The following is a 13,459-nucleotide window of genomic DNA, read 5'->3' as shown; positions in this document are numbered from 1 at the left end:
GCTCATTGACAGACGTAGTCCTCGGTGATACAGCACCTTCGGGTTATGTTGCCTCCACAGGAGCAGGACTAGACAGGAAATTAAAATGCTCTGGCCACACCCTAGGGGCAGTCCCAGAGGGTATATCCTCTCTCTCTCTGCCTCAGCAAAATCAGTTATTTTCTGTCTAGTTAGGAGTAAGGACCTAGATACCTTGCTGGGATCTTCGGTCCTGGCAAGATTTTTTTCTTAAAAAGATTTTTTAGACAGCTTTTTTCTCCAGTGTTCCTGTGAGATCTTCAAGCAAGAAAGCTGAACTGGGCGACGGGCTGGATGTTGAGATCCGGTGGTCACCCCAGTTCAGCCTACGAGCGCGTGCAGGCCATAGCTCCGCGCTGGGTCGGCCGCGACAAAGTCCCATTAAGGGACTGACCCAGCGAGTTAAACGTCTCGCTGAAACGCCAAAGACCATGAGTCACGGCGTCCGTATTGGTCGACAGCCCTCCCGCCCCGGTGGAGAGGGGTACTGTCAGGAGTTGGTGCCCGCCTGGTTCCGGTATGGTGAGTAGTATGTTCCCCCTTTTCCCCCTGACGGGTCTTGTGGTGAACGCGGGCCCCTCTCTGTATGGTAAGATAGAGTCCCCCTCTATCCTATAACATGGCACAGATCCCCCTACTTTGAGTGTGATTTTATGTGCAAAAAGCCAGGAGGCTTGGTTTGGGAGCTAACAATCTAATTGTATACATGTTTAAAAGATTGTAATCAGTGGCAGTCTGGGAATCTTACTGTGATAAGAATAAGGTACCTACCAGTCAGAAGCCACGGACATGTAGACTGCCTTCCTAGTCAAATCTCCAGCTATAGCAGGCCTTCCGAACGGCCATGAGGTCCGCCAGGGCCGGTACCGCCAACCACGCCAAAAATCCCCATGCAGAGATAGTGTTGTGTGCCCTGCAGCACACCGCTATTCGGTACAGGCCGCCGCCATTTTTTTTGCTGGATTGCACGAGCCGCCATTTTGGCGTAGCCTCGTGTCTCCAGCATGGGGGCGGCCATGTTTGAGGTGATCCAAACACCTCGTGGAGCTAGGGGAGGCGCCGGAAGGCGTGCAGAGGGGCGGAGCCGCCTCCTTTCTTCCTGGGCAGCCAGCCAAAAGACTTCCTGTTTGTCAAGACAGCGCTGTAACCTGTTGCAGTTAAACTCTGAGCATCAAGTGGTGAGCCTGGGGGTATATCTCTCTCTCTCTCTCTCTCTCTCTCTCTCGATGGATAGGGATCCCTAGCAGGTAACACTAAGGGGCTTTTGTGGCGCTGGGGGTCTGTGAAAAAAAAAAAAAAAAAGTTTTTTATTTTTGAATTATATTATCCGGGAAGTTACTGGAATAATCATGGACCCTGCCACACAAATTCCCCCACCTGTTTCCCTCGAGGGGGCCACGGGACCCGCCGGTGCACAGAGTGTAGAGGCATTTACAGCAATTTTGGAGTCTATGGTGGCTCGGGTGGAGGCGGCCTGTCAGGGACGAGGGTCAAGGAAGCGACCCCCGCCTACCCCTATATTATCTGACACCTCTGACTCAGATTCAGAGATGGTCACTGCAGTTGCAGGTCCCTCTGCAAGGGCTGTTACCTCAGGTAAAGCTCCCTCAGACAGTGAGGAGGACGTTTCTTCTCCCGCTATAATTCAGGAAGAAGCATTGGTGGACGCACTAGTTGTGGCAGTGCAGGAAACCTTAAAACTTGAGGTTTTACCGGCAGAAGCAACTGATACAGAGATTCCTTTTGGTACTAACAAGCCCATCAAAACGGTGAAGGTTTTTCCTGTACCCAAGTGTTTTGGTAACAAGATTAAAGGAGAATGGGAGCATTCTAAACGTACCTTTACTATTTCCAAGCGTATTGCTAGACGCTATCCGTTTGAGGAATCCATCATTAAGAAATGGACGGTACCACCAGTGGTGGATCCACCTATTTCCAGGCTGAATAAAGCCACGGTTATCCCAGTGGAGGACACTTCGTCCTTTAAGGATCCGGTGGATCGAAAGATGGAAGCAGAGTCCCGCACCATCTTCTCTCTGATAGGGTCCGCATTTAGACCAGTAATTGTTATTGGTCTAGTTTCCCAGACACTTACGGAATGGGCGAGATTGGTACGCCAAGACCTTAGGGGAAAAGATATTCCCCAGGAAACATCTGATTTGATGGAACAGATTATACAAGGGCTACAGTTTATCTGTGACGCAGCCTTGGACACTACTCCCCTATTAGGGCATGCATCTATGTCAGCGGTAATCCTCAGACGTGTGCTGTGGTTAAAATGCTGGTCAGCTGACCTAGGTTCCAAAAAGACCTTGACGAATCTCCCCTTTCAGGGGAATCGTCTATTTGGGGCCACCCTAGATTAAATCATTAAGGATGCCACTGGGGGCAAGAGCACTTTTTTGCCACAGGCTGCTAAAGCTAAGGGACCTCGCAACAAGCGAGGACCTTTCTTTACCGCCCATAAAGGGTTCACACGCCCGGCTGGAACAAGCGGGAAAGGCAAGACTCCTCCAGGAGGGTTCAAGAAAGGCTGGTCGGACAAACAGAGAACCAACTCAGCCAAACCCGAAGCAAAGGAGTACACAGCCTGAAGGTGCGCCCCCACCCGGTTTTAGGGTGGGGGGACGTTTTCACCGGTATTCAGGACATTAGATCGAGCATCAACTACTACTACCGGTGCGATTCTTCCCTTCCAACATTTAAGTACTACAGGGAGCGGTAGTCACCGTTCCCTGAATAGATCTTTTCCTTTACCTTTTCCTAAGATTAGTCTCAATTCCCCACAGGAATCGGATCTGGTTGACCAGACAGGCCAAGAAGCCTCTAGCCGGGTGACTTCGGTCCCTGAGGTTCAACCAGAAAAGATCACCCTTCCTGATAGCAATCAGGTATCTGATAAATGTGTGGGAACAGAAAACGACCAGACTTTCTCGGATGGTCGGGGCCAGATAGCTCTAGGGACGCCTGGTTCAGATCCAGTCAGCACCAGTGGTCCTAGAAATTCTAGGCTGGCCTCGTCAAGCCGGCCTGGCCGACTTGGACAGGCTAGTCGCAGACGTTCCGTGGGAACTTCGTCTCAGGGAGTGTCTGTGGTCTCAAGGACCAATTTACCATCGTGCTTTACAGTCGCTGGTTTTAATCGCCTGGCCATTGAGACCCAAGTACTGAAGGACAGAGGTTTGTCAGCTTCAGTCATTCCTACCCTTATTAAAGCAAGGAAAGCGACTTCCAGCAAGGTCTATTATCACACATGGAAGACTTATATTGCGTGGTGCGAATCTTTAGGATTTCCTCCACGTACCTATTCGGTGACTCGAATATTGGCTTTTTTGCAACAAGGGGTTGAGCAGAAGCTAGCCTTGAGCACCATCAAGGGTCAAGTTTCAGCATTAGCAATCTTCTTTCAGAAACCTTTAGCTACCAAGTCCTTGGTGCGGAATTTCATCCAGGGGGTGCGGCACCTGGCTCCACCAGTCCGCGCGCCCTTACCGCCCTGGGATCTTAATTTAGTTTTGTCGGTTCTACAGAAACCTCCCTTTGAAAACATCAGGGAGATTCCCTTGTTTACTTTATCCCAGAAGGTGGCCTTCTGGTGGCTATCACTTCTGCTCGCAGGGTGTCAGAACTGGCTGCATTATCATGCCAGTCCCCATACCTAGTGATTCATAGGGATAAGGTAGTACTTCATCCTAAGCCATCCTTTCTTCCTAAGGTGGTTTCAGATTTTCATCTGAATGAAGATATTGTACTACCTTCCTTGTGTCCTCAGCCCAAGCATCATCGGGAACATGCGTTGCATTCCTTGGATGTGGTTCGGGCAATCAGAGTATACCTGAAAGCTACGGAATCATTCCGTAAGACGGATTCACTTTTTGTGATCACGGATGGCCCCAGAAAGGGTTTGCCTGCATCTGCCGCGACCATTGCCAAATGGATTAGACAGACGGTGGTACAGGCTTATTCTATTAAGGGTCAGAGTCCTCCGTTCCCTGTTAGGGCGCACTCCACTCGAGCGCTCAGTACTTCCTGGGCCTTTCGCCATCAGGCAACAGTGGTCCAGGTATGTAAGGCGGCCACCTAGTCGTCAGTACATACCTTTACAAAATTCTATAAAATTGATGTGACGGCATCGGCGGATGCCTCATTTGGCCGCAAGGTTTTGCAGGCCGCAATTTGAGGAGACCGGTGGTCTACCTCGAGAGTTTTTTTCTGTTTGAAAAATTTCTTTTTTGTTGAGTCTCATCATTAAGGATGAGCATTGTAAACTTCTAGTTGGCACCGGTTGGGCCTTCTAGATTGGGATTTGATTTCCATTTTCCCACCCCTCATTTGTGATACTGCTCTGGGACGTCCCGAAGGTGCTGTATCACCGAGGACTACGTCTGTCAATGAGCGATAGAGAAAAATGGATTTTTGTAAAATCTTACCGTAAAATCCTTTTCTCTTAGCTCATTGACAGACGTAGTCCCCGCCCCTCTGTTTTGGAGTTGGGTTGGGTTAAAAATCTCTAAAGACTGCTTTTTGACATAACTGATTTTGCTGAGGCAGAGAGAGAGAGGATATACCCTCTGGGACTGCCCCTAGGGTGTGGCCAGAGCATTTTAATTTCCTGTCTAGTCCTGCTCCTGTGGAGGCAACATAACCCGAAGGTGCTGTATCACCGAGGACTACGTCTGTCAATGAGCTAAGAGAAAAGGATTTTACGGTAAGATTTTACAAAAATCCATTTTTTACATATGTTTTTTTTTTTTTTTTTTACATAGTTACATTGGTCCAGCTTGAACCAACGTAACTATTTACATTATATACCATACCTGGCCAATACCCCTGTAAGCTGAAAATACCTTAAGTAGAAACCACTACTCTAATAATCTCTACTTGATCCTTATTCCTGTGCTAAGCAGTTGGCCTCTTGCATTCTGAACACAGGAGGTCGTCTGCACAGCATGGGTGCCATTTAGAGAAAACTTTGCTGATTGGATGAGTTGGAGAGGCGGGGTGGTGAGATCAAGCTCTTCACCTTGTCCAATCGGAGAACGCTTCACATCCATTCAGAAAATCAGTGGTCCACATGCCCAAAGAGTGGACGACATCCTGTGTTCAGAACGCAAGAGGCCAACCGCTCAGCATGGGACCTGGGATTAGGTAGAGATCACAGGAGTTTACTTCAAGCTGGACCAATGTAACTATATATATATATATATATATATATATATATATATATAGATAGATAGATAGATATATAGATAGATAGATAGATAGATAGATAGATAGATAGATAGATAGATAGATAGATAGATAGATAGATAGATAGATAGATAGATAGATAGATAATCCATACCTGGAAATCCTCTTTAAATCTCCAGAACTGGATAGACAGAAATGCAATTCCTTTGGCAGATAAATCATCTCCCTTCTATGTATTTCTTTGTTTAAGGAAAGGAAAGAAAAGAAAAGGCTATTAAAAAAACTTGAATCAATTCTATCACAAAGGAAAAATTTACTTCGTTAAACAGAAAGAAGGGGGAGGGATGTTGGCGCTGCCTGGGAGTCAGTTGTATTGAAAATGACAAAAACCTTAAATGGATAATGAATAAATCCAATAATAATAGGATGAATATAAGGTGTATAAGAGATACGTGAATGTGACTATAAAAAGCAAACCGTGCAAAAAAGTGGCAAATATTAAAAACGATAATGTACACCATATAAATAAGTGCAATTTTTAATGATTAAATATATAGAGGTCCACTCAGAAAGTGACAATGATAAAGTGACTCTGTGCAAAGTGATGGACAAATAAGTAAATAAATAATTGGCAGTAATATATCATATACCGCAAAAAAGTGCTGAAGTAAGTGACAATATATGAATAAAAACTCAATCAAATAAATAAATGTACAGTACAAAGTCCGTGCATAAACATAGCAGTGAAATCAAGTGAGAAAGTCCGTCTATGTGCTGATCCCAGGCAACACTGGATGGGATGGTGAGATAGAAGTGCTCATGCTCTTTCTTGCTCTAATATGCACTCACCAGAACAAATAACCCCTGCAGGGGTATCTCGCCCCAATGGGTAGATAGATATGGTAAAAGATCCGTCTCGGGTACTTCTATGGGTGGAAAGCCCCAAATCCTGGATAGGATATCCTTAAGCGGGGCTAAATGACACACACCAAGGATCCTCGGACCGTGGTATAGTCCCCAAACAAACACAAACAGGGAAGGACCATATAGTGTAAATCCGTGGTTATAAGTTTATTAATAAACAAGTAGCAGTACTCGCATAACATTAGAAGACATCAGGCGCGATAAAACGCAAATGCGTTCCAAAGACCAGAACCCAAAATGACGTAAATAACCCCTACAGGGTTTATTTGTTCTGGTGAGTGCATATTAGAGCAAGAAGGAGCATGAGCACTTCTATCTCATACATACATCATACATACTAGTTGGAGTAGAACTGGGTGAATCCATAGCGGAGAAGGATCTGGGTGTTCTGGTAGATCATAAGCCTAATAATAGCATGCAATGCCAATCTGCTGTTTCCAAAGCAAGCAAAGTCCTTTCTTGTATTAAAGCGGAGTTCCTGCCACAAAATCGACATAATCGATTTTGGACCATCCGCTTGCTCTTGGTCACCTGAAAAACAAATGGATAGCTACGATTTTTTTTTTTGTTTACTTACCTTGTTATTGAAGAAAATATACTCCCTTTTCTTCCACTTCCTCCCTCTGCGGCCGCGGCCCACGCCGTCGCTTCCTCTTTGCATTGATTCCTGGGAGCTGTACGTCATCGCTCCCAGGAATCAATGCGCCTGCACCGGCCCCGCTCGTCACTGCCGGTGCGGGCGCCTCATTCCCTGCTAAACAGCTTCTGGGCAGGTAAAGATTATGGGCTAGCGCTGTGGATTACGATTACTCTGATAACACAGTATAGTAAGCTGCTGCTGGTATAAAAGGTGATGTGCCTTTAAAAGTGTATAGTGAAAAAATACCTGCGCTGCTTCACAGAGCCAACTAATAAATAAATCTCAATAAATATTGTGTATAAATTATCTATATAAGGTGCTAGTGCTTAACTTAAAATACACGATTCCTATCTCATAAATACCAACCAATATATATTAAAACATAGATCATAGACGTGAAGGTAATAAATGTAAAATAAAATCCTTCAATTAATCACGTTTTCAAATTGTGACAGTCTTTGTGCAAAACATAAGTCCAAAGTGCTGCGTGCTCATATAATAAGTGCCGGTGCTCTCTGTACACGGGTAGGTGCTCCCCTCTAGGTCCCCTACTCACCAGAAGCCAAATAATACACCGCTTTCAGAATTTTCTTTAGATGAGAAGAGCCTTATTGGACCATCAACTCAACAGCTTTACTGTAGATCACAACATCCAGGTATTGCTCAAAAAAGAAAGAAATGGCTTTTGATAACGCTCTGTGTGCGGAGCGAAACACGTCAAGCCGTCCGTCCGAGTACGTACTACGCCCGACCGCATCCATCTTCCGGCATACGGGGACACGGGGAGTGAGCACAGCCCTTTGCATGGCAACCCGTGGGATGATTTGATAGGCGTTTGAACCTCTGCTACATTGTAAGTGTATCTTGTATTGTGTGCATCGAATAAAGTTGTTACATACTTCACGATGCCAGCATCTCTTTCTTTTTTGAGCAATACCTGGATGTTGTGATCTACAGTAAAGCTGTTGAGTTGATGGTCCAATAAGGCTCTTCTCATCTAAAGAAAATTCTGAAAGCGGTGTATTATTTGGCTTCTGGTGAGTAGGGGACCTAGAGGGGAGCACCTACCCGTGTACAGAGAGCTCCGGCACTTATTATATGAGCACGCAGCACTTTGGACTTATGTTTTGCACAAAGACTGTCACAATTTGAACACGTGATTAATTGAAGGATTTATTTTACATTTATTACCTTCACGTCTATGATCTATGTTTTAATATATATTGATTGGTATTTATGAGATAGGAATCGTGTATTTTAAGTTAAGCACTAGCACCTTATATACATAATTTATACACAATATTTATTGAGATTTATTTATTAGTTTGCTCTGTGAAGCAGCGCAGGTATTTTTTCACTATAAGCTTCTGGGCAGGGATGATGCGCCCGCACCGGAATTGACGAGCGGGGCCGGTGCAGGTGCATTCTGGGAGAAGAGGACGCAGAAGAGGACGCGCTGGCTTCAGCTGCCCACATCCGAGATGGCAGCACTGGAGAAGAAATTTTCAAGGTAAGTATTTCTTCTAAAAGGTAAGTGCGACCCGGGACAGTACAGAGGCTATCCATTGTGGAATGTACTAGCCCTGACTGTCCCGGGGGTATTTTTAGCTAAATTTTACCCCCGTGGCCGGAACTCCGCTTTAACAGAGTCATGGACTCCAGAGAGAGAGATATAATTTTGCCCCTGTACAAATCATTAGTAAGACCTCATCTGGAATATGCAGTTCAGTTTTGGGCACCAGTTCTTGAAAAGGATATCGGGGAAAGTGCAGAGAAGGGCAACCAAACTGATAAGAGGCATGGAGGACCTCAGCTATGAGAAAAGATTAGAGGAACTGAATTTATTCTCTTGAGAAGAGAAGATTAAGGGGGGATATGATCAACATGTATAAATACATAAGGGGTCCATATAGTGAACTTGGTGTTGAGTTGTTCACTTTAAGGTCAACACAGAGGAAAAGGGGACACTCTTTACGTCTAGAGGAAAACAGATTTCGTCTCCAAATACAGAAAGGTTTCTTCACCGTAAGAGCTGTGAAAATGTGGAATAGACTCCCTCCAGAGGTGGTTCTGGCTAGCTCACTAGATTGCTTTAAAAAAGGCCTGGATTCTTTCCTAGGCGTACATAATATAAATGGGTACTAAAATTTATTTTAGATAAAGTTGATCCAGGGAATATCCAATTGCCTCTCGGGGGATCAGGAAGGAAATTTTTCCCCTGCTGTAGCAAATTGGATCATGCTTTGCTGGGGGTTATTTTCGCTTTCCTCTGGATCAACAGCGGGTATAGGATTGTGTATATGGGATTGTATGGTTGGGTTTTCAATACTGTTTTTTTTTTTTTTGGCCCGGATGGACTTTTTTCAACCTGACTAACTATATGTAATCCCATCCAGTGTTGCCTGAGAATCAGCACATAGACGGACTTCTCACCTGATTGCACTGCTATATTTATGCACGGATTTTGTACTGTACATTTATTTATTTGATTGAGTTTTTATTCATATATTGTCACTTACTTCAGCACTTTTTCATGGTATATGATATATTACTGCCAATTTTTTATTTATTTATTTGTCCATCACTTTGCACAGTCACTTTATCATTGTCACTTCCTGAGTGGACCTCTATATATTTATTCATTATATATTTCACTTATCTATATGGTGTACATTATCGTTTTTAATAGTTGCAACTTTTTTGCACATTTTGCTATTTATAGTCCCATTCACGTATATCTTTATACACCTTCTATTCATCCTATTATTATTGGATTTATTTGTTTTTTTTTCATTATCCATTTAAGGTTTTTGTCATTTTGAATACACCTGACTCCCAGGCAGCGCCAACATCCCTCCCCCTTATTTCTGTTTATCTTTGTATAACCTTCGGTTATATTTGAGGGAGGCCACAGCCATCATTTGTCCTTAGCGCAGAATCTTTTCCTTTTCATAAAATTTACTTTGTGGTTATGAAGAGTTTAATGCTGTCTGAAAGAACAGTTTGCATTGCTAACTACCATTGGTCCTAGTCCATTTTTATGTATTACACCAGATAGAAGTACTAAAGGAGTAGGTTTGCCATGGTCAACAGACAGATTTTCAAATATCTATGATTGTAAGTCCTGGTGGCCACTCATCCCTTTCATATATGGTGAAGGCCTCCCCTTCTGGAAACCAGCAGGGCTTTTGTCATCTCTTATAATTTGGAGACGGAATATTTCTATCCCTGCAGATGGATGAGACCGGAAGGATCTTGGTAAACTTGTGTAATGTCATCCCCGGAGGGCTTGTGTGTTTTTTTCCTTCCTACGACTACCAGAAGCTCATCCTGGATCACTGGGAGAAGACGGGGCAGCTGAAACGGCTGGCAGCCAAGAAAAAGGTATGTGGGGTGACACTGCAGTAACAAAACCTGGGACAGTTTTTCTATCTATGTCCTCTTTTATTGAAGTGTTTTGTTCTTGCTGTTTGCTTAGTTGCATTTCTAATCACATTTATCAATGGGAATACACAAGAAAAACTTAATTGAGGTGACCCTTTCCTTTTCCCATGCAGGGCAAAAGGAAAGGGCCATCTAGCTCTTCACTTTCCTAGCAGCATATACTCACTCCTGAATCCTCTGTCACATTGTTTAGCTTTAGGGAGCAAAGTTCAACATCCAGAACTTCTGAGAATGGGTAAGCGTGTGACTCACTCAGCCTTTCCCATGTGATGGTGAGCAGTGGTGCCTTGTAATTGGCCCAGCACTGTCAAATGGGGCGGGGGGGGGGGGGGGGGGTAGGTAAAGGCACTTACTTGTGTGTAAGCACTGACAAGTGAGTCCGGGGTTTTTTCCCCAGTTTTAATGCGCAAAAGGCTGCCTACGACCGGCACAAGTAGGGATTTGGGTACTTTTTATCCTCGGCAATTTAATTGCAAAGGAAGACTGAACAAAAACATTTAAATTACAACGTATGTACGCTATATGATGCAGCGGAGGAGGCAGACACAGGGACTTCCAAGGTGGTTTAGTTCATTGACAGACCTAGCTCCAGAATCTTCTTGACCATTGGGTTATGCTGCCCCCTACAGGAGTAGAACACTAGGAAGGAAAAAGCTTTTCTACGCCTATGGGGCAGTTCATGGGGGTTAACTACCACTTCCTGCTATAGGCATTCAGTTTTTTTTTCTGCCTAGTCAGGAGTAAGGACATAATTCCTTGCTGGGATTTCTGGTTCTAGCATTTTTTATATTTAAACTGATTTTTTTCCTTTTATTATTTTCTATTCCTGTGAGAACTGCAATCAACTGCTGGACTGGGCGATGGACTGGATATTTTAGATCCTTACGGTCTCCTCAGTCCAGGACGCATACGACCTGATCCAGGCCTGAGTCGCAGCATGTCTCCTGGCCCGCAGCACCCCCATTCCGATAGAGAGGTGGTCTGCCTGGAGCGGGGCCTACCCGGTAAGTAGTGTCCCCCCTTCCCTGGTGGCCTTTTGGGGTTAACATGGGCCCCCCTCTGGGATGGTCGGACCCCCCAGGTTCCCTTCCTTCCCACACAGCATCCCACCCATGTGTCAGGGTCCTCTGTGGACCACCCCCCCCCCCCATCTGCCCATACCTGGCTCCCCCTCCTGTTCCCCTTAGGGGGCGGCCATACCTGTCCAGGTGCGTTTTGGGGGTGTCAAGTGGGCGAGAGGGGCCGGGGGTGCCGCCGGCAGCCAAACGTGCGGCCTGTTGGGGGGGGTGTCTTGGTGGGGACTCCTGCTAGGGCCCCCACTTACTGTACAGATGTCCCTTGGTGTGTCCCCTGTGGGTCCCAGGAGCAGCGTGAGCACCACGTGGAGCCGTCATTTTGCTGTGGATGGCGAGCCATGTATTTGGCGGCCTTGTTTGTGTAGTCCAGCGGCCATTTTCCTGTGGTTTCCCATTAAACAGAACAATGGCAATGTTTTTGGAGCCTTGTGGGCGATGAATGTAGCGGTAGAACTCTAGTCCTGACTCCTGGACTTCCTCTTTCTCTCTGATCGCCACATGGTGTACAGCTTCCATCACTCTGCTCTGTGCTGATTAGGGGTGGTGAGTTATTGTGGGTGCCCTAGACGAATCTCACTCTCTCTGCTATAGCAGCGATTCAGCTGTGCTGGGACTTGTAGTGTCGCTAGTGCGGCTGCAGGGGGGTCACTCAGCAGTGTTTTCTTTTCTGAATTACCTGTGTGGTTCCCTGGATAACATGGAGTCCATGGAGCAAATTTCACCCCCCGATTCCATTTCAGAGGCGGCAGGCCCTTCTGGGTCCTAGTCCACCCTGTCTGCAATGGCGGCGGCTCTGGAGTCATTAGTGTCCAAGGTTGATTTGGTCCTGCAAAAAAAGGCCTGCAAAAAGCATCCGCTGCCCTCACCTGCCTCTTCTGTCTCCTCAGACTCTTGAGTCTGATCTGGCCGCCGCGGACGCGAGTCACCCTGCTGGGTCTGTGTCCACGCACCCTGAGTGCTCTGATAGTGAGAATGATTCCTCTTCCTCTACAGGTTGTATCTCTGCGGGAAACTTTAAAAATGGAGGATGCAGCTGCGTCGGAGGCACCGGTCATCTTTGGTACCAGAAAATCCTCAAAAGCGGCGAAAGTTTTTTTCCTTTTCTCGCCTATTTTGACAATATTGTCTCAAATCAGTGGGGGTATTCTAAATGCAATGTGGTGGTTCCTAAGCGTTTCACTAGAAGGTACTCCTTTGAAGAGTTATTCACTGTAAAAAAAAGTGGATGGTCCCACCTGTTGTGGATTCCACGGTTTTCAGGCTGAACAAATCCACCCTGATTCCGGTATGGGAGTCTCTGGCTTTAAAGATCCTTTTGATAGGAAGGCAGAAATCTTGGTCCGACACATGTTTACTATGACTGGTTCAGTCCTTAGGCCAGTGTTCACTATTGCCTTGGAGTCCTAGACCTTGGGCTAAGTTTTTGCACCAGGTTCTGGCGGAGGAACAGCTTCCCTCTGCCTTTGCGAAGCTGGTGGACCAGTTGGTCCAGGGGTTTCAGTTTCTCTGCGATGCCTCTCTGGATGCGGCTCCCTTAGTTTCCAGGCTGTCTGTGACAGCAGTGGTCCTTCGGCACATGATATGGCTGAAATGCTGGTCCGCAGCTCCCAAGAAGGCCTTAATGGATCTTCCCTTTATGGAGGATCGCCTGTTTGGGTCTTCCCTGGATGAAATCATTAAGGGAGTCACAGGAGGGATGAGTACTCTCTTCCCACAGGTTTCCAGGGGCAAATCTGTTTGGAACGTCTCCGGAGGTTCCAAGAGGCCCTGGCCTGGAAAGCCGAGAGCAGGCCCTTCCAGACCTGCAGACAAGTCCTCTTCTGCCTGAAGGGGCGCTCTCACCTGTATCTGGGGTGAGGGGGGCATCTTTGTTTTTTCTGGACCCACCTGTCTAGAATCCAAGAGGTCCACGGGTCTTTCTGCTTCGGTCCGGCTATAAGATTGAATTTCGGTCTTATCCTCCAGAGAGGTTTTTTAATCCCAACCTGCGTTTTTTCCCCAGACCGCTTGCGTGATCTCTTCCGGGCGGTACAAGATTTGCTACTGCAAGGAGTGATTGTACCGGTTCCAAACTCTGAACATTTTCTGGGTATTTTAGTTAAACCTTGTGCGGGTACAGAAGTTCCGGATAGAGTCCATCTGTTCAGTAGTGGCATCCCTTCATCAA

General features: G+C 46.0%; 1 protein-coding gene across 2 annotated transcripts in view; it reads left to right on the top strand.

Moving 5' to 3' along the window:
• Positions 1-13,459, top strand: part of DDX11 (DEAD/H-box helicase 11) — a 224,026-nt gene that overhangs the window by 180,564 nt on the left and 30,003 nt on the right. For both annotated transcript variants that reach the window (XM_082257212.1, XM_082257211.1), the window contains exon 20: positions 10,007-10,156. In XM_082257212.1, coding sequence (XP_082113338.1) covers positions 10,007-10,156 — 150 coding nt within the window. The remainder of the gene's footprint in view (positions 1-10,006; positions 10,157-13,459) is intronic.

The sequence above is a fragment of the Pelophylax lessonae genome (assembly GCF_965119305.1).
Source record: "Pelophylax lessonae genome assembly, chromosome: 4".
NCBI classification, from domain to species: domain Eukaryota; kingdom Metazoa; phylum Chordata; class Amphibia; order Anura; family Ranidae; genus Pelophylax; species Pelophylax lessonae.
This window is presented reverse-complemented; position numbering and strand designations above follow the sequence as displayed.